General features: G+C 40.5%; 1 protein-coding gene and 1 long non-coding RNA gene across 4 annotated transcripts in view; one reads left to right on the plus strand and one right to left on the minus strand.

Moving 5' to 3' along the window:
• Positions 1-399: 399 nt before the first annotated feature.
• Positions 400-12,858, minus strand: LOC103734616. 2 transcript variants are annotated; one of them, XR_003849629.1, is made up of 3 exons: positions 12,504-12,858; positions 4,719-4,880; positions 400-1,699 (listed from the first exon to the last, which is right to left on the minus strand). It is a non-coding gene; the product is annotated as an uncharacterized LOC103734616 (long non-coding RNA). The 2 variants fall into 2 exon arrangements; XR_607290.2 differs by lacking the exon at positions 12,504-12,858 and adding an exon at positions 7,542-7,746.
• Positions 12,859-12,906: 48 nt separating this feature from the next.
• Positions 12,907-22,495, plus strand: part of Dars (aspartyl-tRNA synthetase) — a 75,120-nt gene continuing 65,531 nt past the window's right edge. The window contains exons 1-3 of one of the 2 annotated variants that reach the window (XM_008833657.3): positions 12,907-13,176; positions 14,976-15,033; positions 17,156-17,248. In XM_008833657.3, the coding sequence (XP_008831879.1) occupies positions 13,111-13,176; positions 14,976-15,033; positions 17,156-17,248 (217 nt within the window). In that variant the 5' untranslated portion in view covers positions 12,907-13,110. The remainder of the gene's footprint in view (positions 13,177-14,975; positions 15,034-17,155; positions 17,249-22,495) is intronic. The other variant, XM_029563814.1, reaches the window with a different exon arrangement.

The raw sequence follows: 22,495 nt of genomic DNA on the forward strand, positions 1-22,495 counted from the left end.
AGAGCCTCAGAAAAAATGCTGGGAGATAAATATATACTATCATCTTCAATTAGGGAGAATTATACATAAAAGCCAAAAGGAAGGCTGGGGTTATAGCTCAATGGGTAGGGTGCTTGCCTAGCATGGACATAGCCCTGGGTCTGATCCTTAGCACCTCAAAACCTGTATCTGGTGGCACATACCAGGGCTTGGGAGGTAGAGGCAGGAAGATAAGAAGATAAAGGTCATCCTTGGCTACATAGTGAGTTCTAGGCCAGCCTGGAATACATAAAACCCCATCTTTAAAACACACACACACAGACACACAGACACACAGACACACAGACACACAGACACACACACACACACACACACCTCTAAAGGATTAAAAGATTGTTACCAAAATGAGGAATCCTCAAAAAAAATTCCCTTAGTAGTTTATTCAGTAGCATCTAGCATAGATTTGCAATATAAGTTTGCTCACAGACTAAAGCTTCTCTGTCCTCTACTTCAGCAGCCTTGCTTGCAAAGGTAATGACGATTTCTACAACCGCTTTACCGTTCTATGGTTTTCAGTGGCTATTACATTCCATTGACCCCACCCCAAGCTTTCTTTCCAGCCCTGCTGACCAAGGTTGCTGCTTTGACGTACTCCATCTCTTACATAAACACCAGGGATATTTGGATGAAATGAGAGGGAAAACAGGTCCAAGGAAAGCAGGAAGAAGAGAGCAGGTCAGAGAACCACTTGCTGCCTCCATGGTACCAACTGGAGAGAGACCATGAAAATTTGACCAGGATAATATTCTTCCGTTCCTCTATTCAATTCTCAGGGTCAGGTGGGAACTGAGCAATTTTATGTTGCAAGCCATATGGCTTCTTCTTTTAAGGAATATTCTTCCTCGAATACATCCAGAATGCAGCACAATTTAAAAAAAAAAAACTGGAAACATCTCTGCAAAAACTTCCATACCATAGGATAGATCCCTTGTTTGTTATTATAAGCATGTGTTTCCCAAAAATTTCCTGTTTTTGAGATGATTTGTGAATTGAAAATTTTGTCAGTGGAAGGAAAGCCATGTTAGTTATTGAAGCCCTTACACAATGGAATGACTCTGGCTTTAATCCTTTGAATAGGCTTTGTTTCCCATTGACTGAAAACTTCCTCCAGGAAGGAAAGCTGGAAATATTCAGGAAGGATTTGTATTTTATTTCACAACAGCTTTGTGAGGGGGGAGTCATCTGGACGCTTTAGATTCCCTTTCCTGGTGGATGGACATCAACATGCACTAAGTGCTGCAGACAGTGACTCCCTGCTCCCCTAGGACTTCCGTAGACCACTGCCAACTTTGTTTTGTTACTGTAGACTAATACCCACAGACGTTCATCCTGTGCCGAGGTTTCAGTATTCCCAAGACATGACTAGGAACAGGTGCACCTACAGTTTATCTCAATTATTTCCAGGGGTCAAAAACATTTCCCTAATAGATTTCATGAGGCTTGTATTATATACTTGTTAATTCATGGATTATCTGTTAACTAGAGACAAGTAAAAACAATTGCAGAAATAGTCATCATCCAGTGAACTCTTAAATTACTTGAAATTGCATTTTTCTTCCTCATTCCTGCTGAATCTCTATTTTCTTTACATGCCAAAAATAATTTTCTTTAAAAATCAAATTAATGAGCCAAATCCTTCTTACAATTCAGAAGAAAGCATCTATAGAAAAAAAAGAAAGAAGCATTAAATCTCATAATACTGCTTTTGGGCAGAGGAGATGACTCAGTCAATAAAGTGCCTCCCTTGAAAGCATGAGACCCATGTAAAAAGTTGGGTGTGGTGGCACATATTTGGAATCCCAGCACTGGGGAGTTGGAGGTAGGTGAGTCTCTGGGGCTCACTAGCCATCCAGCCTAGCCTATTTGGTGAGTTCCAGACCAGTGAGAGATCCTGTCTCAAAAAAAAAAAATAATAATAATAAAATAATAATAATAATAATGTGGCCAGCAAGCACCTGAGTCAACTGAGAGAGAGAAATAATAATTGCATTGTTTTTAACAATTATTTATTGTGTGTGCATGTTTTGACATGCCATGGTGCTCATATGGAAATCAGAGACAACTTGGTGGGAGTCAGTTCTCTCCTTTCACCATGTAGGTCCCAGAGATAGAATTCAGGTCCAGGTTGTCAGGCTTGGTGGCAAGTGCCTTTTTACCCACTGAGTCATCTTCCCAGCCTGAGAAGGTGATTCTAAGTTGCAAAATGCTGATGTGGCCATCCCTATGGATTTTGTGCTGTAGGCATAAATTATGGAGCTCAGGCCACAGGTCACCAGGCCCCACTGCAGGAGTCAAAAGGGCTTCTTGGACACCTGCCCCTTCTGAGATTCTGAGTGACAGAATTCTTGTTTATTAATCCCCAATGACTGGAACTCTGCTGTCACTCCTAAGACATCATCCCTTAGGGCTTTACTTTAGGTGCCATGTCTGGGGACCTAATTTAAGTATTTGTCATCCTGAGAATTATGTTTCAGGTACAGATTGTAATTATAGGTGTGCTGCATCAGTGACTTCCTAGGGACAGAAGTACAGCTGAGGCTGGGCTTTGTTAGCCATAATTACAGTGTCTGTCTTTTGGGGTTCAGTTAGGTTTGGTTCAGTTTGGTTTGAGACAGTGTCTCACTATGCTGCACGGCCACACCTGTGAGTCTGTCTTTATAGCATTACCTGTGCCAGTAGGGATTGCCAGTGGTGCCACTTCATTAAGAACACACTGAGAAAGAAACCAAGAAAACAAGACCCATTTCCAGTACTTTCCAAAGCTGTGCCTGCTGTGCCTTAAGTCAGAGCAGGCTTCCAAATTACTAGAATTACACTAGAAGGTTTGAAAGAATGCTCCTATATTAGGGTTTTTACTTATCTGTCCAAACATGGACGCCTTTAAGAATCTGTTGGTAATTATGAATCACCTCTCATCTCTCATCTTAAAGGTAGATGCATATAGACACAAACAATGCTGCATTCAACTTTAAGAGATTCCTGGACCTCTGGAAATTTTGAACCTTAGATCATTTTATCTAGTCTTACATAATTTGTACATTTATAAAAGTCTATTACACACACGCATGTACACACAATACTTCTCTAAGCTAGACCATGATGGTTGTCTTTTTCCTCAAGAAAGACAGTATAGTGGAGCAAGAAACACCAGCCTGGCCCTTGACAACTTGCATGCTAAGACTGCACGTGTGTTATAGTCCTATCGATCACAATACACAGTCTGCAAGAAAATGATAGCTGCCCTGATGGATGCTTGGCATATATGAGGCCAAAGACTTTGACTACAGGACATACTTATTCTCTACAACAAACAAACCAGGAAAATACTGATGAGGACACTGATGCTCAGAGAAGAAAAGCAACTTTCCTGGAGCCATATAGCAGAGATGGGGTCTGAGTCAAGGCCATCAACTGCTCAAAACCTTTCTCTTTTCTTTTTTTTTCCCCCCTGCCTTTTTGGATTCATTTAGGTCTGGTTCGGTTTGGTTTAAGACAGGGTCTCACTATGTAGCATTGGCTGGCCTGGAACTCGCTATGTAGTCCAGGCTAGCCTCAAAACTCACAGATCTAAAAGATCTACCTGCCTCTGCTTCCTGAGTTCTGATATTAAAGGCATGCACCACCATGTGTGGCCCTCAAGGCCTTTTTCTTAATGTACCATGGGAACCTGTACCTATTGACTATTATAACTCTTTTATGTCCTTCAGAGCCTTTGAAGTAGTTTCAAGCCGATGGGGAGCAGGCAGACTGGAAACAAAATCATAGCACTTTGCCGGAACAGCTACAGAATGTCTGGGAAGGAAGGACCTTGAAAACAGTCGTACAGTTGGAAAGTAGCACTCAGGGGCAGGCCTTTCCCTGCTCTGGACCTTTTTATTATAAAAAGAAGTAATTCCCTCCTTCAGTTGGGGAGAGGATGCATAAGGGTTCTGCCAGCTTCCTCCTCCCTTCCCCTAACCACAGGGTCAGTTTACCAGAGTGACCCCGCGCCCATTCTCTAGCCTTTGAGCCCTTGCTGCCTTCCCATCACTATGCTTAACTCTGTGGGTGACCAGGGACAAGAAGCCTGGAAAAAAAATAGCAAAAGCTCCAGGCTATCCTGAATTGTGACAGTAAGAATAACCAAAGATTTAGACTTTTCTAACTGTCCTAGTTTGTTCTTCATTACTATGACAAAATACTCTGACCACTACCAACTTGGGGAGGAAAGGGTTTATTTAGCTTACATATCCCAGGTCACAGTTCATCCGGGAGCCAAAGGTAGGAACTCAGGGCAGGAACCTGGAGGCAGGAGCTGGAGCACAGGCCATGGAGGAATGCTGCTTACTGTCTTTCTCCCCTGGCCCCTGCTCAGCTTGCTCTCTTATCCAACACAGGCCCACCTGCCCAGGGGTGGCACTACCCACAGTGGGCTGGGCCCTCCCACATCACTCAACAATCAAGAAAATGCCCCAAAGACATGGCCACAGGCCAGTCCAATGGAGGCACTTCTCCAATTGAGGCTCCCTCAACCCAGGTGTGTTAAGTTGACACTAAAGCTATCCAGCACACTAACTGTAGCTGGTGGTGTGGTACACAGCCTTGAATCTAAAATAAATGAATGAGCTTGTCAAAGCTTTAAGGGATCTTCTTAAATAAACCAAGCAAGATATAAATCTAAAAAGTAATACTCGACTTACCTAAGTCACTTCAGGATTAACATAACAAGCTTCAGGATTAGTTATGGGAGGTGGGCTCTCAGTGGCTATGTGTGTAGCTCTTCAGGGTGATGCTTACATTCCTCATGGTGATTCCACATCTGTTGTCTGACTTTGAACAAGTTATTTCTGATGTTTTCCCATCTGTAAAATGAGAATGTAAAAAATTGTTCTGAGGACATAGCACAATGACAGAGCACTCATAATGTATAATAAGATCCAGGGTTTGATTTCCAGAACTGCAATTATTAGTCAATCAATCAATTAATAAATCAATCAATGAACAGTCTAAAAATTAAATATACTAAGAAATATAGTCAGGCATGGTGGTGCACATTTTTAATCCCAGAATTTAGGAGGCAGAGGCAGGCAGATCTCTGTAAGTTCAAGGCCAGCCTGGTCTACATAGTGAGTTCTAGGTCAGCCAGATATACATAGTGAGACCCTATCTCAAAAAAATTAATAAATAAAAACAAAGAAAAAATATAATAGTGGCTGGTTTCATATAAACAAAAAATGTTAAAGGGGCTGGAGAGATAGCTGAGAGATTAAGAGCACTTGCTGCTCTTATAGAGGACCTGAGCTAGGTTCCCAGCACCCACGTGGTGGCTCACAACTGTCTGTAATTCCAGTTCCAGGGGATTCAAGACCTTCTTCTGTGCATATGCTTGCGTCTGTGTGTGTCTATGTATGCGTGCCGGTGCATATGCATGTGGTGGTCAGAGGTCAACATCAGGTACTTTCCTCAATCTTTCGCCACCTTATCTTTTGAGACAGGGTCTCTTACTGAACCAAAGGTAGAGATTTAAACCACATACTGCTTTGAACAGTGACAGTGGTGGATATATAAGTGAAACACAGAAAGCCTATGTATTAAAGTGAGTAAAGTGAAAAGCAACAAAACAAGAGGGAACCTCAGGCAGGAGACCATGAGTCTCAGAATTGCATTATTGAGACTTGACTTTTTCCCACTTCTTCAGTGTACAGTTCTTTTAAATGTATAATAATGCTTTATATTTGCTTTATAGTTTATGTATGGAAGAGGACATGACAAAGACCACTGACCAGGCAACTCCATGTGGGGAGGGGGCAGCAGTTTATTTGAGAGCAAACAGACTGCTGGGCTGCCTATCAGGTAGCAGGGAAACAGCAGCCACAAACAGCGAGCAGGGGGAGTCGGACATCTTTTTTAGCAGGTGTTTGAGTAACTTTCCATGATGTAGGCTGGGCAGTTCAGCTCAGGATTGGTTAGTTTTCCAGGTGAGCAGCAGAACTTGCCTGGGGCTAAATTCGAATCTGCCATTTTAGAGTATTGGGAGCTGCACCACCATTTTAGGAGCCTGCCAGGAACCTAACATTCCAGCCTTTTTGTTGATGACAAGTGGCAACAGTAGTCTTTCTTTAGTTACTTCTTGTTGGACAGGGATGTCAGCAATGAGGGGGGTGCCTCAAAAGGCTGAAACATCAGTCTGGAGTGTGGGGTTAGGTGGGCAGGTGGTGGTAGGAGACCTAAGGGAATTCAGTTAAGAGCATCTGGTTCACTGACCATTGGGACATCTCATTGACTTTGTCCTGACCTGAAAAGATTTAAAAGGCATGGAATAATCCTTATCATGAGGAGGATGGATATCAGTGAGCTGGGGAGGGGAAGAAGTAAGGCAAGAGTAGTTAGGCACAAATTCTAGGCAGGGAACCAGGAGGAGTCAGAACAGGCTGAATTTTCAACTCAGAGTTTCTTGATGAGGACTTCCAAAAGTATCCCTCTACTGGGTTTCTCCTCATTTTTCTTTTGGCTACAATGGCTAGACTCAAGATTTGCTTTTCAGGCTCTTTGATAGCTGCTGGAGTGACTAGAATCACAGTGTGAGTTCCCTCCCAAATGACCTCTAGACAGGGAGAGAGAAGAAATTTAGCCATCATTTAATTTTTAGATAACAATAGGTTTTTCTTTTGGTTCTAGGTAGGGACTTCAGAATTGATTAGACCAGGATTTGAAGTCTGACACCTGAGCAGCATTTTCTTATTAAGAACAAATCATTAGCGAGAAATTGTCTAAATAACACCTTATATGAACTTAAGATGTTATATCTAACATCTGGGATGTTCAATCCTTTGGACTCTTAAAGAAATATACCAATCATTTAACTCTTTGGTTATACTTTCTTTTTGGGTGTTTAAGACCATGCAGTTGACTCAAACCAATTTATTTTTACTCTTAAGGTCGGTTGAAGATCTGGTCCTCAGGGGTCACATGGGCTTGGGAGCACCTCTGGCTCCTTAGGCCTTTCTTTAGCCAGTTCCATCTATGTGAGGATAAATCAAAGGTTCTGCTTGACTGTGGTTGGCTTCACTTGGAAGCATGGAGGAAGTTTCCTCTGTGTTGACCCTCCTCTTTGTAGACTGGACACTAGTTCAAGCCCATCTGGTGGGGTCTCCACGGCCTCCCTGAACAGGATGACAGGTGACTCAACACAGTTATGTGTTGAGAGATGCTTCTTAATCCCCTGGAACTTAGTCGACCTTGGAGGGCAAGGAACAAAAACTGTCCTGTAAGTCCCTCTGACCAGATTAGTATAGGCTCAAAGTATGGCTATTAAACACCCAAGGTTAGTTACACCAATCTGGTACTTTAAATTACCATGTAATATGTAGATAAAGCTTGGGCAAAAACCAAACAGTTTACATTTAATTTATTGGAAGGAAAAATTTTAAAGACCTTTGTAGAATTTCTGTATATGACTGCAGTGATATACAGCATTACAAAATAAGATCAGCTATAATCTAGCCAGATGAATTATTATTTACCTTGAATTCTCCAGTTCTTCTCAATTGTAGAAAGTCTAGTCTTTGAGATGTTAGAAATGGATAACATTTAAAAGGAAAAAGCAGGAAAAGATCTGGATAGATATTTGAATGTTGGAAAGAGTGTAATAAGAAACAGCACCAGGGGCTGGAGAGATTGCTCAGAGGTTAAGAACACTGGCTGTTCCAGCACCCACATGGCAGCTAACAACTGTCTGTAACTCCAGCTCCAGGGGATCCGACAGCCTCTTTTGTTCTCCACCGGCATTGCATGACACAGGTGCACTTATCTACATGTAGGTAAAACACATACACACATAAAAATAATAAAATATTTTTTAAAAAAAGAAACAGCACCAAAATTTAGAAGCAAGAAAATGAACAGATATCCATTAAGTGACTAATAGAGTGATTAAGAAGGGAAGTGGAAGCTGAGTGTGATATCCCATACCTTTAATCCCAGCATTTGGGAGGAAGAGGCAGGAGGGTCTCTGTGAAATCGAGGCCAGCCTGGTATGTAGCAAATTCCAGGCCAGCTGGGGCTACAGCGAGACCGTCTCAAAACAAGCAAACAAACAAACAAAAGAAGGTAAGTAAAAGGAGAAAAGAGCTGTGTATTACAGGAGAGGATTACAAAAACAAGTTTGGGACTGAAATAATATTTTGCAGGGAAGTAGCAGCCATGTGGCATTTTCAGTTATTTTCAGACACTCCAACATTCCTAGCTTAGCTCTATTTGGGAAAGACCTTCCCCATTCTCATTTTATGAGACTATAACTATTATGAGACTATAACTATTTACAACTCACATAAAATACTGAAGACAACAAAATATACAGAAAAACAAAATGAGAAATGCAACTTATCCAGTGAAAATGTCACTAGGAGCTAGCAGCAGCTGCACAGTAACATAGGAGTTGCCTACAATAAAAGGTGGCTGGAAAACAAGGGAAATGATGGTCTAGGTGCCTTGATGGAAAACTCTTTTTAACAGAAGGTGGATTTAAATGGGCCATCAGAGAAACAGGGTAAGTTGTCCAAGAGAGAAACTAGACAATCCATCAAGACCACACAGAGGAGGGCTGCAGGTGCAGCTCAGTGGCAGTGTGTGCCTAGCATTCTGGGCCCGATTTGACCTTCAGCATTACAAAACAAGAAGTAGACTGCAGAGAGGAGCAAAACGGTAAAGTTCTCATGGGAACAGGATATAAAATTGGTGACAATAGGCCTTCCTAGAGGATGAAGAGCCTTATAACAATGTGTGCTATGCATTATTTGCATAAACTCCAAAGAATTTGGCATCATCTGTATTTTCCAAATCACAATCACAACCAGGAAGTGGGGGCAGGGGTCTTCAACCAGTCAAAATAGAGGTTGGAACACTCCATTTCACTCCAAGGACTCCTCAGGTTTTCATTTACAAATAATTCAGTATACTTGATTATCTGTTCACAAACTGAGTTTCAGGTTTTACATTTACATGTTACCTACTATAATATCTCACTGTGTAGAATATTAACCATGCACCAAGATCTGTTCTGAATTCTATCTAGATGGGTTCTCTTATCATTATACCAACTTTAAAAGTAGAGATGAATATTATACTCTTTTTTACAAATAAAGAAATTGAAACAGCAATGTTTGTAAAGGTACCTCAAATTATACAACAGTAAGTGGCTGAGTTGAGGTATGAGCCCAGGCCAATCCAGTGCCTACAGTTTTAACAACTAGACTAGATCTTTGCAAACTTGAGTATGCCTAAGAATCACCTACAAGGTTTTTAATACCCAAACTGATAGGTTTCACTCCAAGTTTCTGACTCAGTTCATCTGTGATAAGGCTAAGGACTTTATAATTCTAATGAGTTCCCAAGTCTACTATTTACTAGGATTTCTATAACAAAGTACTATAGTCTAAATGACTTTAACAACAGAAAAAGCATTTTTTTCACTGTTCTGGAAGATAAAAGTCCAAAATCAAGGTCTCATTGTCTTGCAGGTGGATGTTTTCATGTAGTTTATGTGTATCTGTGGTCAAATTTTCTCACGTTAAAATACCAAACATGGGGCTGGAGAGATTGCTAAGCAGTTAAGAGCATGGGCTGCTCCTACAGAGGACACAGTATCCACATAGTGGCTAATAACAGTCCATATCCAGTTCCAGGGCATCTGACAACCTCTTCTGATCGCCGAGGGCACTGCGTGACAGGGGTGCCCCTACCTACACGCAGGCAATATTCTCATAAAGTAAAAAATAAAATATTTTTAAAGCTATCAATCATACTGGACTAAGGCCTATACCAATTACTTCATTTTAATCTCATTATCTTTTCAAAAATCCTGTCTTCAGGGCTAGAGAGATGGGTCAGTGGTTAAAAGCACTGACTGCCCTTATAGAGAACCTGGATTCGATTCCCAGTACCCCACATGGCAGCTACCATCCCTAACTCCAGTTCCAGGGGATCTGATGTCCTCTTCTGACCTCCACGGGCCTTGTGTGACATAGGTGCACTTACACACATGCAGGCAATACACTCCTACGCGTAAAATAAAAATAAAATATTTTAAAATAAGTTATTGAGAATTTCATACATGCATATAAGGTGTTTTGATCAAATCTATGCCCACTCCCTCCCCTCCAACTCCTCCCATATCTCCCCATCACATTTTTTTCTGATAACTTCATGTGCTCTTTCTTCTTTCTTTATTTAAAAATAATAAAATACTTTTTTAAAATCCTGTCCTCAAATCCATCACATTCTGGGTTATGGTTTCAAAATATGAATGAGCAGAGGTTAAAGAGGTGGGCACAGTTCAACCCAGAACACCAGTTAATCCTGGTATTGACATTGTTTCAGGGATTTTTAAGGGAATATAGTATGTGACCACTGACCATTGTTGAAGCAAATGCTTCTCTTCTGCTATTTTGTGTGTGTGTGTGTGTGTGTGTGTGTGTGTGTGTCTTTTTGAAGCAGGGTTTCCCTGTAGCACCAGCTGTCCTGGAGCTCACTATGTAGACCAGGCTGGCCTTGAACTCACAGAGATCCGCCTTCCTCTGCCTCCCAAGTGCTGGGACTACACCCATCAAGCCCTGCTTCTGCTACTTTTTAAAAAATCTTTTCAAGACAGTGTCTCCCTATAGCCCCAGCTACTATGTAAACCAGGCTGGCCTCCATCTTACAGAGATCCTTCTACCTCTGCCTCCTGAATGCTGGGTTTAAAGAGAAACACCACTCCAGGTTCTCTTGTTACCATTATTAGGAGAGCCAAAAGCAAGAACACATATTTACATAATTGCTCCAAGGATATGACCTAAATGAGACACTCTATCAAGGCAAAACGGGCAAAGTAAGAAATATATGAAAAAAAAAAAAAACTACATGGAGAGGCTTCATGGCCAGATGGAAGGATAAGAGCCTAGCAAAAAGATAGCATATGGGATTTATATTCAGATTTCTGCTAATCAGTTCATACATTAGTACTAAACCTGAGGGAATAAGTGCTTAAAAAAATGTCAAAATGAAGCAAATTCACAGACTGCAGTGTTGGAATGCCATGAGTATAAAGAAATATATTTTTCTTTTTTAATGTTTTATTATCTTTAATTTTTATTATTATTTTCATTTTTTTAATTTTTAATAACATGATTAGAAGCATTTCATTAGAGCTTTAACATATTCAGTAACACAGCAAGAGACAAGAGTACATCTCTTTCACAAGTGGCTGTAAGTTTCTAGGGATTTAACCCTCAAAAAAGATCTCCATTTCATTCTAAAATATATTGTTTCTTATGGAAAGCCTCATTGTTTTTGCTACTAACACTGAGATGTTATCACATGCAACTCTAATCTGTATGTATCTAATTATTACTAGTAATAATCAGTTGCACTTGGATCCTTGGCACCTGTGTATGTCTATAAAGTCATCCAGTAGATTTCAATGGTAATGTTTATCACCTCTACTAATTAATAAGAGGTAAATTTCCATGCTTCCTCCTCAAATATAATACATTTTTAAAAATTTTATTTTGTGTATATCACAAAGAACATGCCAAACCATCTTATTCAACTATACACCCACTTCCCAGATGGCACCCTCCCATAGCCTCCCTCCCCCCACTAGAGCCCTTATACTCTGATATCCCTGCTACTTACTGTCTGTTGTCGGCACCCCCAGCCATTCCCCACTACCTGTCCATTTGGTGAATCTAGTCAGCCTATCTAGAAGTCTTTGTTTTAGGAAGGTCAGCTGTTCCTCATCTAGAAGCAATCAGTTGTCAATATTATTATCTTTATTTTATGTGTATAAGTGTATTGACTGCATGTGTGTAAGTACACCCATGTTGTGCAGTGCCACCAGAGGTAAGAAGAGGGTGTCAGATTCCCTGGAACTGGAGTTAGGGATGGCTGTTAGCTGCCATGTGGGTGCTGGGATTCAGCGCTCTTAACCACTGAGCCAACTCTCCAGACCCAAGAAATGTATTTTTCTAAACAGAAATGTATTACTGATCACAATGTCACTCTCTAAGGGATGAATAAATCCTCCTGCTCTGTGGATACATCAGGAATGGACACATTGTTTTGACCAATGACACAGGAGTTGAATGTGAAACGTGTCTCCTTCTACCCAGCCAAAATGTATCAAGATGGAGCACCTACGCGACTAGCGTTAAGAACGGAACCATAGCAGAGCATAGTGGCACCCACCTTTAATCACAGCACTTGGGAGGCAGTGGCCGGGGGATGGGGAGGGTCTTGAGTTCAAGGCCAAGCTGGTCTACATAGTGAGTTCCAGGCCAGCTGGGGCCACAAGGAGACTCGGTCTCAAAAAGATTTAAAAAAAAAAAAAAAAAAGGGAACCATGTCTGATGGTTTGCATGACTAATGATTTTACTGTCCTAATATGCTTAGCACAAAAAATAGTTACTTATAATCATTTATCAATTAAATGGTGGACAAAATTTTACCTGCAATTAGACAATAAGCTACATACAGTAGAGGGCAGGCCATTATCCATCCTCCTCAGTATTGCATCCTGAGACCTAAATAAAGTCACCCCCAGCATCCCTAAGACCTCACACGCAGGGAAGAGCAGGGGCTTGCCAGGAGGTCTCCTTCGATCCAAGAAACAGCTCAAGGCAGTTGAAGGCATAAAAGCCTAGAGAATTCAGGCCTGAGCTCGCAAAGGTGTTCTGGTGACTAGGCTATGGTTAAAAGAAAGATATGAGAGACAGACATATCAAACGGAATAAAATTAGACCACAGGGTAAGTCAAGCAGAACGTCAGACCCAAATAACCTCTGAGCCAATCCTGAGATACAACACCGAGTTACCGGGAGTCCTTTCAGCTCCTACGTGGGCAGGGTAAGAGGAGGAGCAGGCGACTCCGGCCGAAATATCGTGAGAGCTGAAGCTCTCACGATATTTCCGAAGCCGAAACTCCACGAGGATTCGATCGCTTAAACCCGGGCCGGCTGGGAGGGCGGAGACGGTGCGGGAGGGAGAAACCCCTTGGCCAGCTGTTCTGAAGCCTGCGAGGGAGGGTGGTATCTACTCCCCAAATCCAGTTTCCCGATGCCCAGCGTCAACGCCAGCCGCAAGGGTCAGGAGAAGCCGCGGGAGATCGTGGACGCGGCGGAAGTGGGTTTCCTCCTTCCCCGAGCGGAGCGGGGGAGGGTGCTGAAGGAGGGTGTGGGGCAAGCCCATCGCTGTTCTCGGGGTTTCTGTCTGCACTTTATCTGCCGACCGCGGCCTGCGGTGTTGCATGGCCCCATACCCTCCCCAGAGACCCTCAAGGCCACTGCTCGAGCCCACTGCCAGAACCACCCCAGACTGTTTTTCCTGGGAACCTTGGCCTAGGCGTAACTTGTTCCCGGCGGGTTCAGGTAGACGTGTTGCACCCACTGAGCCGGAAGTAGCTGCAGCTGGCTCTCACTTAGGCTTGCCTGGGTTAGCACGTACTGCACGTAACACACTACCCCCCCTGCAGTCTCGTGAAATTTTTGTAACCTTTACTGATCAATATCCTCCCAGTCCTCATAGTCCTTTTGGCAAGTAATGTCAGTTCTCTGGAAAACTGGCTGCTAGTGCATTTAATGACTTTTTCATATGACAGGTATAAACAGCACATGTCATTTTAATTTCCTTTCATTGACCAGTGGTGTAGGTAATGCAGATGATAAGCCCTCAGTGATCCCTTAGTTCTTTCCAGAAATCGGAATTTGAAACCATCCTTCAAGTTAGTTGTGTTGTAGTAATAAATAAGCCTTAATCTATGTCTGGTTCCTAATTTTTTGGTTGAGGAACTCTACATTAAGCTACATTATAACTTGTCTCAGAATATTAAATTAATAGTTCTACTGAAATGTGAATACTAATTAGAAAAGATAACACCTCTTTTTTTGTTGTTGTTGGTTGACATCCTGTCACCTGTTTATTTTGGGTTTTATTTAGTGTCTTTCAACTGTGGCCCAGATGGCATTTGTCCTTAAGTGTATTTTATTAATATTCAAAAGTGATTACTCAGCAAGACCCTTAACGTATGTTTTACTTTAGTATATTCATAAAATCCAGTTTTTCTCAGATTTAAGGAGAAAAACAACAGATAATGTAGAATGACAGACACTGTTTCAGACAAATCTTAAGTTAGAAAAAAATCTAAAGTTATTTTTGTGTGTTTAAATTAGTAGTACACCATTGGAAATAATATGGATGTAAGGTATAAGGTAAACATTGTGGCAGAGTACTCTAACTTTATAGCTGGAAGGAGCCTAAGAGATCCTTTTAGAGGTGAAGTAAGGTTAAATAAAAGACCACTTATTTAATAAGTATAGTTGGTTCATAGCCTGACCTTAGTAAGATCTCCTGTTTTCTGTGCTTAACTTTATGACATGAAATTTGATAATGTCTGTTATATACTGAGGCTGGATTTTAGAAGGAAAGACATGAATTTTCTAATGATGTTTTGTGATAGGAAAGTTGTAGTTAGCTTATATCCAAATCTCCAATTTCTGAAAACTGGACATCTGGTGCTCAGAAACCTTACCCAAAGTATTGGTCTTCTTTGAACATCTCTTCCTGTAGTAGGAAGTTAATAAAACTGGTACTTCATCCTACTCCCTTCACAGGGGAAATTTATATTCCTACTTTGAAGTAGATGAAGCTCCTTTTATGAACAAGGTGGTTAAACTGTTGTACGTGTGGGTATATTTTACCTGAGAGGGCTATTATACATGATGTAGCTATATAAATGTGTATAGTATATAATGTGTAACCTCAAACTGGGTGCTTTTCTGTTTTCAGTAAATACATACGTAAATGAATGGCATATTTGCATGTATTAAAATAGCTGAATCTGAATTGTAAAATGTTTTTGAAAAATTTATTTGTAGTTCTGTTTGTATTTATGTGTTTATCATCTTACAAAATTTTTTTTCTAGGATTATGCTAAAGAGAGATATGGGATATCTTCTATCATACAATCACAAGAAAAACCAGGTTAGTATCTATGTAATTATAAAAGCCTGTTTTCTTTCTCTCTAATTCTAGAAGAGCACTTTAGGAAGTTTAAAATAGGATTGGCTAAGCGCCTAACTCCAAAAGAATAACTTTGAAAGCTTAAATGGCATTCATAGCCCAAGTAATACATCATTACCCTGTGTAAATATTGTCAGTTTAGAGCTCCTAATCTAGAAAAGACTATTTCCTTTTTTTATTTTTATATTTTTTAAAATATTTATTATTTTTGTTTTATGTGTATGAGTGCATTGGCTGCATGTACGTAAGTACACCCATGTCAGGCAGTGCCCACAGAGGTCAGAAGAGGGTGTTGAATTCCCATGGACCTGGAGTTACAGACGGTTGTTAGCCTCCATATGGGTGCTGGGAATTGAACTCAGGTCCTCTGCAAGAGAAGTCATGCTCTTGACCACTGAGCCATCTCTCCAGCTGTAATTTTTATTTTTTGAGATGGGGTTTCATGTATCTCAGACTAACTCCATATGCAGCAGATGATGACCTTGAACTTATGATCCTTCTGTCTCTTCCTCCTGAATGCTAGTATTACAGATGTGTACTTGTATCTTGGCTTTTTAAACTCTGCTTTTTAACCTTGGGTTTGTTTTGTTCTTCGCTCTTTCACATGCTCTCACCTGAGTTTACATAGTGGACTTGGAAGTTGGCTTGACTTGTAGTCTGCTGACAATGTTTTACAGGATTCCTCTTCCTCTTTCATTCCTTTTGCTTTGGACTGTGAGAACCACAGTGACCCACCTTGTCCCAGCAGCATCTTTGCTTTAAGAGACCAATTGTGAATATATTTAGGCAGATAACATGCATTTATAATTTGATTTTTATGACATTCCCAAAGGAATTGCTCATAATATTATGTCATCTGTTGGTATGTTTTTACTTAGTACCCAAATTTTTCCCCAAATCAAATTAGTACATATTTAAAACAATAAAGTGATTTCTGAATGTTGTCTCATAAAGCTATCACTATTTATTGCTTTGCAACCATTTTTCTGTTTGGCACATTCTAGGTGGTTGTAGTATTTTATTTAATGTTAGAGGGTATAATAGGTTCACCTGCCAAAGAGCTCACATAGCAACTATAGGAAACAAAATATGAGATGCATCAAGCATAATTGGGTTAGGGACCAGAGCATCTTCAGAACATTTCTTTTCTTTTCTTTTTTTGACTCCTTGGATATTAACTCATTCTCTCCTGCAAACCATACTAGTGGGAAAGATGCTGACTGTAACCTCTAGCCTGCACCACCTTGGTCCAGGGCAAGGAATTTTCAAGAGCCATTTTCCAGCATTTATATAATAGTTCTCGTCCTAGGAAATGAGATACCACAATTATCCAGACCTGGCAGAGAATCCTTGTGGCTAGCTAACTTACATAGTATGGCTATTTTCACAACATGTACACAAAATGCCTTATTCACTTAGGCTCAGACAGGTGAGGACAAGATGGTTTTGGCCGTTTAAGGTATTAAAATTTTCAGCAGTGTAGACTGAATTAGAAGACTAGATAAGAGCTGATTGCTGTAGTTTAGGCAAGAGACCGTAGTAGATGGTGAAGAATTATATTTATTCATTTAAATTTTTTTAAGATTTAAAAAACTTGTATGTGTTTGTGTGTACACATGCATGCAAATGCCTACAGAGTTCAGAAAAGGATGTTGGGATCTATGGAGCTGGAATTACATGCAGTTGTGAGCTGCCTGATGTAGGTGCTGGGAATTGAACTTGGGTCATCTACAAGAGCAGCAAGCACTCTTAACCACTGAACCATCTCTCTTAGGAACTACAAAAAGAGGCAAATTGAAGCCAGAGAGCACACCTTTTATCCCAGCACTTAGGAGGCAGAGGCAGGCAGATCTCTGTGAGTTTGAGGCTAGCCTGGTCTACATAGCAAGTTCCAGGCCAGCTGGGGCTACAGGGAGACCCTGTATCAAAAATACCCCCCCAAAAGGAGGCAAATTGCATATTGAAAGGAATAGAGAAAAGAATTATTAAGGTGATACCAAGTTTTTAGGTTAGCTATCAGACAAATAATTATGTCCTCTTTGTAATTTTTGAATTTTAAAATTGCTTTACTATATTATTTCAGATCGAATTTTGGTTCGAGTTAGAGACTTGACAGTACAAAATGCTGATAATGTTGTTTGGGTCCGTGCAAGAGTTCATACAAGCAGAGCAAAAGGTAAGATTGGTTTAATGGTTATAACCCTTTTCATAGGGATGCTAAATTTTTGTCTTAAATTTTTTTTTCTTTTTTAAAATTATAAGGGTAGGGAATCAGTCAGTGGTATGCTTGTGAAGTCAGAGGACAACTTTTTGAGTCAGTTCTCTCTTTCCACCTTTACGTGGGTCCCACAGATCAAACTCAGGTTGCCAGGTTTGCATAACAGGTGCCTTTACCCACTGGGCCATCTTGCCAGTCTTATCTTAGAAATTCTTCATAGGTCAAGATAAATCTAGAAAAACAAAGCAGAACAAAACAAAAACATGTAGTTTTTATTCTTAAATCACTGTAGGGGGCTGGAGAGATGACTGAGCGGTTAAAGCCCTGGCTGCTCTTACAGAGGACCCAGGTTCAGTTCCTAGCACCCACTTGGTAGCTAACAGCAGTTCCAGGGACTCCAACGCCCTCTTCTGACCTCTGTGGGCATTACATGACACGGGTACATCTATCCACTTGCAGGCATTATACTCATAAAATAAAAATAATAAGATATGACTGATTTTTGTTGTTTTTCTTTCCTTTCTTTTTTTCTTTTTTTTTTTTGTTTGGTCTTTTTGAGACAGGGTCTCCCTGTAGTCCCAGCTGTCCTGGAACTCACTATGTAGACCAGGCTGGCCTTGAACTCACAGAGATCTGTCTGCCTGCCTCCCGAGGGCTAGGATTAAAGGCGTGTGCCACTACGCCCGACTCTTATTTTTAAATCACAGTTTTAAATTTTTTATTTGTTATTTTTATTTTATGTGTACCGAGTGTAATGCCTGCATGTACATAGGTGCACCCTGTCAAACAATGCCTGCAGAGGTCAGAAGAGGGCGTTGGGCATTGGATTCCCTGGAACTGGAGTTATGGATGGTTGTTAACCACCATGTGAGTTCTGGGAACTAAACCCAGGTCCTCTGCAAGTTCTCTTTATCAGCTGAGCTGTCTCTCCAGCCCCATAACTTTGTTTCTTAAATATAGTTTTTTAGCTTATGAAAAGGTAGAATACATGCCCATGTAAGCCTGTACCAAAAATACTTCCATTCAGAGCCATTGTCCATTATTTTATCTCTTCTGTGTCTCTTCTCAGCCTTTAAACAATTAGTGAAGCTGGGTGTGGTGGTTCTGGCATGTAGTCCCAGTATTCCAGAGAGTAAAGCAGGAGTTCAGGTTTGAGATGAGCTTTAGCTACATAGATTTTATTTTTGTTTTATGTGCATGAGTGCTTTGCCTGTACCAGTGTCACATAATGTCTACAGAGGTCAGAAGAGGGTATTGGATCCACTGAAACTAGAATTAAGGATGGTTGTTAGCTGCCATGTGAGTTCTGGGAACCAAACCCAGGTCCTCTGTAAGAGCAGCCAATGCTCTTAACCACTGAGCCATATCTCCAAGCCTGTCTGTCTGCAAGATTCTTAATTTGTTCTTTTTCATAAAAGTAACAGTTCATAATATTTCACATACTCAAGTAGTATGGAATTAAATCAGAAATATAGTAGAAAATCAACCATAAACCCTTTCAGATTTTGTTTTCATGAGACAGAATGTGAGGGGTGTATTTGAGTCAAAAATTTTATAATACTCAATTTCATAATGTGCACTTTTGTTTTCATCGTAGACATCTTCCCATGTCTGTGCATATAGTTATTCAGTGAGTGAGTTGCTGAGTTTTGTTTTGTTTATGGTGCTAGAGATCAAACCCAGAGATATACACACAAATAATCATTGCTGTTTCTTGTATATTCTTCAGGAAAGAAATAGACACAAGCATGATCATATCCTTTGCTTGTTTAAGCTTATACTAAAAGGATTGTATGTGTGTGTGTTGCTCCTGGTACTCCTGCCGTATATAAGGCAGAGCCTTGTATAACACTGAACTAAGCAAAACATGCTGTCAATGTCACCACCAGAGCTGTAGTATTTGGAAGCACTTTAACACAGAAAGTTTGGAGACTAGCATTGGCATTGTATGTAGATCTGCTGTATTAACGAAGCCTATGTAAATAGGTGAGTGATAACAACTCTCATTTTTCTGTGTGAGTGCTAATGAGCATGTTTGGTATTAAGACTTTTTCCATACTTAATTTCCTTGACATACAGTCTAGGAAATTTATTGAATCAAAACAACATTTTTAGACCTTTTTAAAAAATATTGTATTATTTTATATGTATGGGTGTATTGCCTGCATGTGTATAAGTGCACCTGTATTGTGCAGTGCCTGCAGAGGTCAGAAGAGGGTGTTGGATCCCCTGGAACTGGAGTTACAGAGGGTTGTTAGCCTTCATGCAGATGCTAGGAATCGAACCTGGATCTTCTACAAGAGCAGTCAGTGCCCTTAACCATCTCTCCAGCCCCCTTTTAGGCCTTTCAGTGCCCACTGCCACACTGTTCTTCAGGAGCATTGTTCAGGGTTATTTTTAGCCAGTCAGTTAGAATAGGGTAGTTTTAACTCCATATTCTGTAGGTTTACTTACTGTGACTTTCTTTTTCTTTCATTTTATCTGTTTTGAACTGCTGCCTTTTTATTTGGTGAATCTCAATGTTCTTTTTCATAAATCTTCAAGATCTCTATTTCTTAAGCAGCTTAACTTTTTTTTTTTTGGTCTTTTTTTGAGACAGGGTCTCCCTGTAGCCCCAGCTGTCCTGGAACTCACTATGTAGACCAGGCTGACCTCGAACTCACAAAGATCCGCTTGCCTCTGCCTCCCAAGTGCTGGGATTACAGGCGTGTGCCACCACATTCGGCTGCATAACTTTTGTGTAGGTTATGTCATTCCAGTTTTGATTTATGTATAAATGTTCTGTCATTTCTAAAGTTAGAATATTCTGCCCGGCATGGTAGCTCATGCCTTTAGTCCTAGCACTCGGGAGGCAGAGGCAGGCAGATCTCTGTGAAGGCCAGCCTGGTCTATATAACAAGTTCTAGGCCAGCTGGAGCCACAGGGAAACCCCCCCCCCCTAAAAAAAAAAAAGAAAGTTCTTCCTCTGTACAATTTAGCATTCAGTTCTGTTTTGTACTGGTTTTCTTTTGGGAACAGGTATGGGTCTTGCACATGCTCTACCACTGAGTTACTTCACCCTTTTTTGTTGTTTGGTTTTGTTTTTTTTCCAGTCTCCTGGATGCCATGTAGAGTTAGAATCTCTAGCTGATAGGACCTGTTCTCAGTTTTCAGTGGTCTTCATTGATTTGGTGACCATTGATCTTGTGCTGGTACCTTTCTGCATACTCTAGGGTTATGACAGGGCATGCTCATGGCATTGTATCACTCCCCTCCTCCATCTGTTGCAAGTTTGGTTTTTAAGTAAGATGAGATTGACTTTTAAGGATTACATCTAAATCAATACATTACACACATTAAGGGAACAACCAGACGTTTTTCACTTTGCCCCTAACCACTGGTGTCACAACTTCTTTTCCCTAGCAGTAACGGTATCAGACCTTATGGCATTTGTGTGTTAAGAATTAGAATTTCCCACATTCTCCTTACTGCATGTGTTCAATCTTTTTTTTTTTTTTAATGTTGAACCTTGAATGTGGCCAAATTTCCTTTTAGTTGTTGCTTTCCTTCTATACTTATGATTCTGATTATGTAACTCTAAAGATATTAATGTGTTCTGGGAAGGAGAGGTGGTTCAGTGAGTAAAGTGTTGTTCAAGCATAAGGACGTGAGTTCAGGTCCCCAGAACCCACATAAAAACCAGGCACTATGGCAGAAACTGTAACCCCAGCGTTACAGTACACTTGCTGCCAAGCCTGATGACCTGAGTCCTATCCCTAGGACCCACATGGTAGAGTGAGAGAACCAACTCCTGTGGGTTGTCCTCTGATTTCCACATGTGCACTGTGACATGTACATGCCCACACATATAACACACACATGCATGTACATGTATGTGCCATAGATGCAAAAATAATTATGTATCTGTGTGTATGGTGGAGAAGCAATTGAGGAAAGACACCCTGTTGTGTCATCCTCTGGCTTCTACATGTAACTGCACATGCAAACACACCAGTATACATGTACATACATGTATATATTATATACACACAGTTTTTTAAAATGGATTTTTTATAACTAGGAAAGATCATGTTTATTGTAGAGAGATTTGAAAATAGAATAAAAAGAAAATAGAAAAATATGAATTTTTAAAAATTATTTAATAACCATATAATTGGAAGCATTTCATTACAACAGCAAAGACATATTCAATAACAATTTCCAGAGCTAAGATGCATCTCTTTCAAAATTGGCTGTAAATTTTTAGGTTTATAGTTGAATTAATACAGTAATACAATATTGTACTCCATATAAACCCTATAAGACATAAAATTAAATGAGGCAAGATCTCTATTTCATTTTAGAATCTACTGTTTCATACAGAAAAGCTCATTTTTAATGCAAATAACACTTAGATGTTTGTACATGCGTCTCTAATCTCTATGTATCTGATTATTACTAGTCACAGTCACTTACTTTCTAAGATCCTTGGCACCTGAGCATGAATGTAAAGTCATCAGGTAGATTTCAATGGTAATGTTTTTCACATCTACTAATTATTAAGGAGCAAATTTTTATGCTTTGAAGAATTTTTTTTTCCTTTATTTTTTTTTATTAATTTATACACCCGCTTCCCAGGTAGCACCCTCCCGTAGCCTCCCTCCCCTCCATTAGAGCCCTTATACTCTGATAACCCTGCTACTATCTGTTGTGCTGTCAGCACCCCCAGCCATTCCCCACTACTTGCCCTTCTGGTGAATCTAGTCAGCCTATCTAGAGGTCTTTGTTTTAGGAGGGTCAGCTGTTCCTCATCTAGCGGTAATCAGTTATCTATACTCCTTTGGATGAGATTGGGGACTGCTGTTCATTTTCCCAGTTCTATGCTGGGTTACTCTCTGGGAATCCCTTTGGCCACCCTGGCCAGCAGCTCAAAAGAAGGTATTGCTTCTCTGGCATTGTTGCTTGTTGTGTAGCCTTTAGCTATACATAGGGATTCATGAAGTTATGTTGGCCCATTTAATCTTTGGTTATACTTTCCTTTTGGGTTTTTTTATCATTTTTATGTGTATGCATGTATTGCCTGCATGTAGGTAAGTGAACCCATGTCATGCAATACCTGTGGAGGTCAGAAGAGGCTACTGGATCCCCTGGAACTGGAGTTATGGACAGTTGTTAGCTGCCATGTGGGTGCTGGGATTCAAACCCGGGTCTTCTGCAAGAACAGCC

This window comes from Nannospalax galili, unplaced genomic scaffold (genome assembly GCF_000622305.1).
Source record: "Nannospalax galili isolate Female #2095 unplaced genomic scaffold, S.galili_v1.0 scaffold135, whole genome shotgun sequence".
Classification (NCBI taxonomy): Eukaryota; Metazoa; Chordata; class Mammalia; order Rodentia; family Spalacidae; genus Nannospalax; species Nannospalax galili.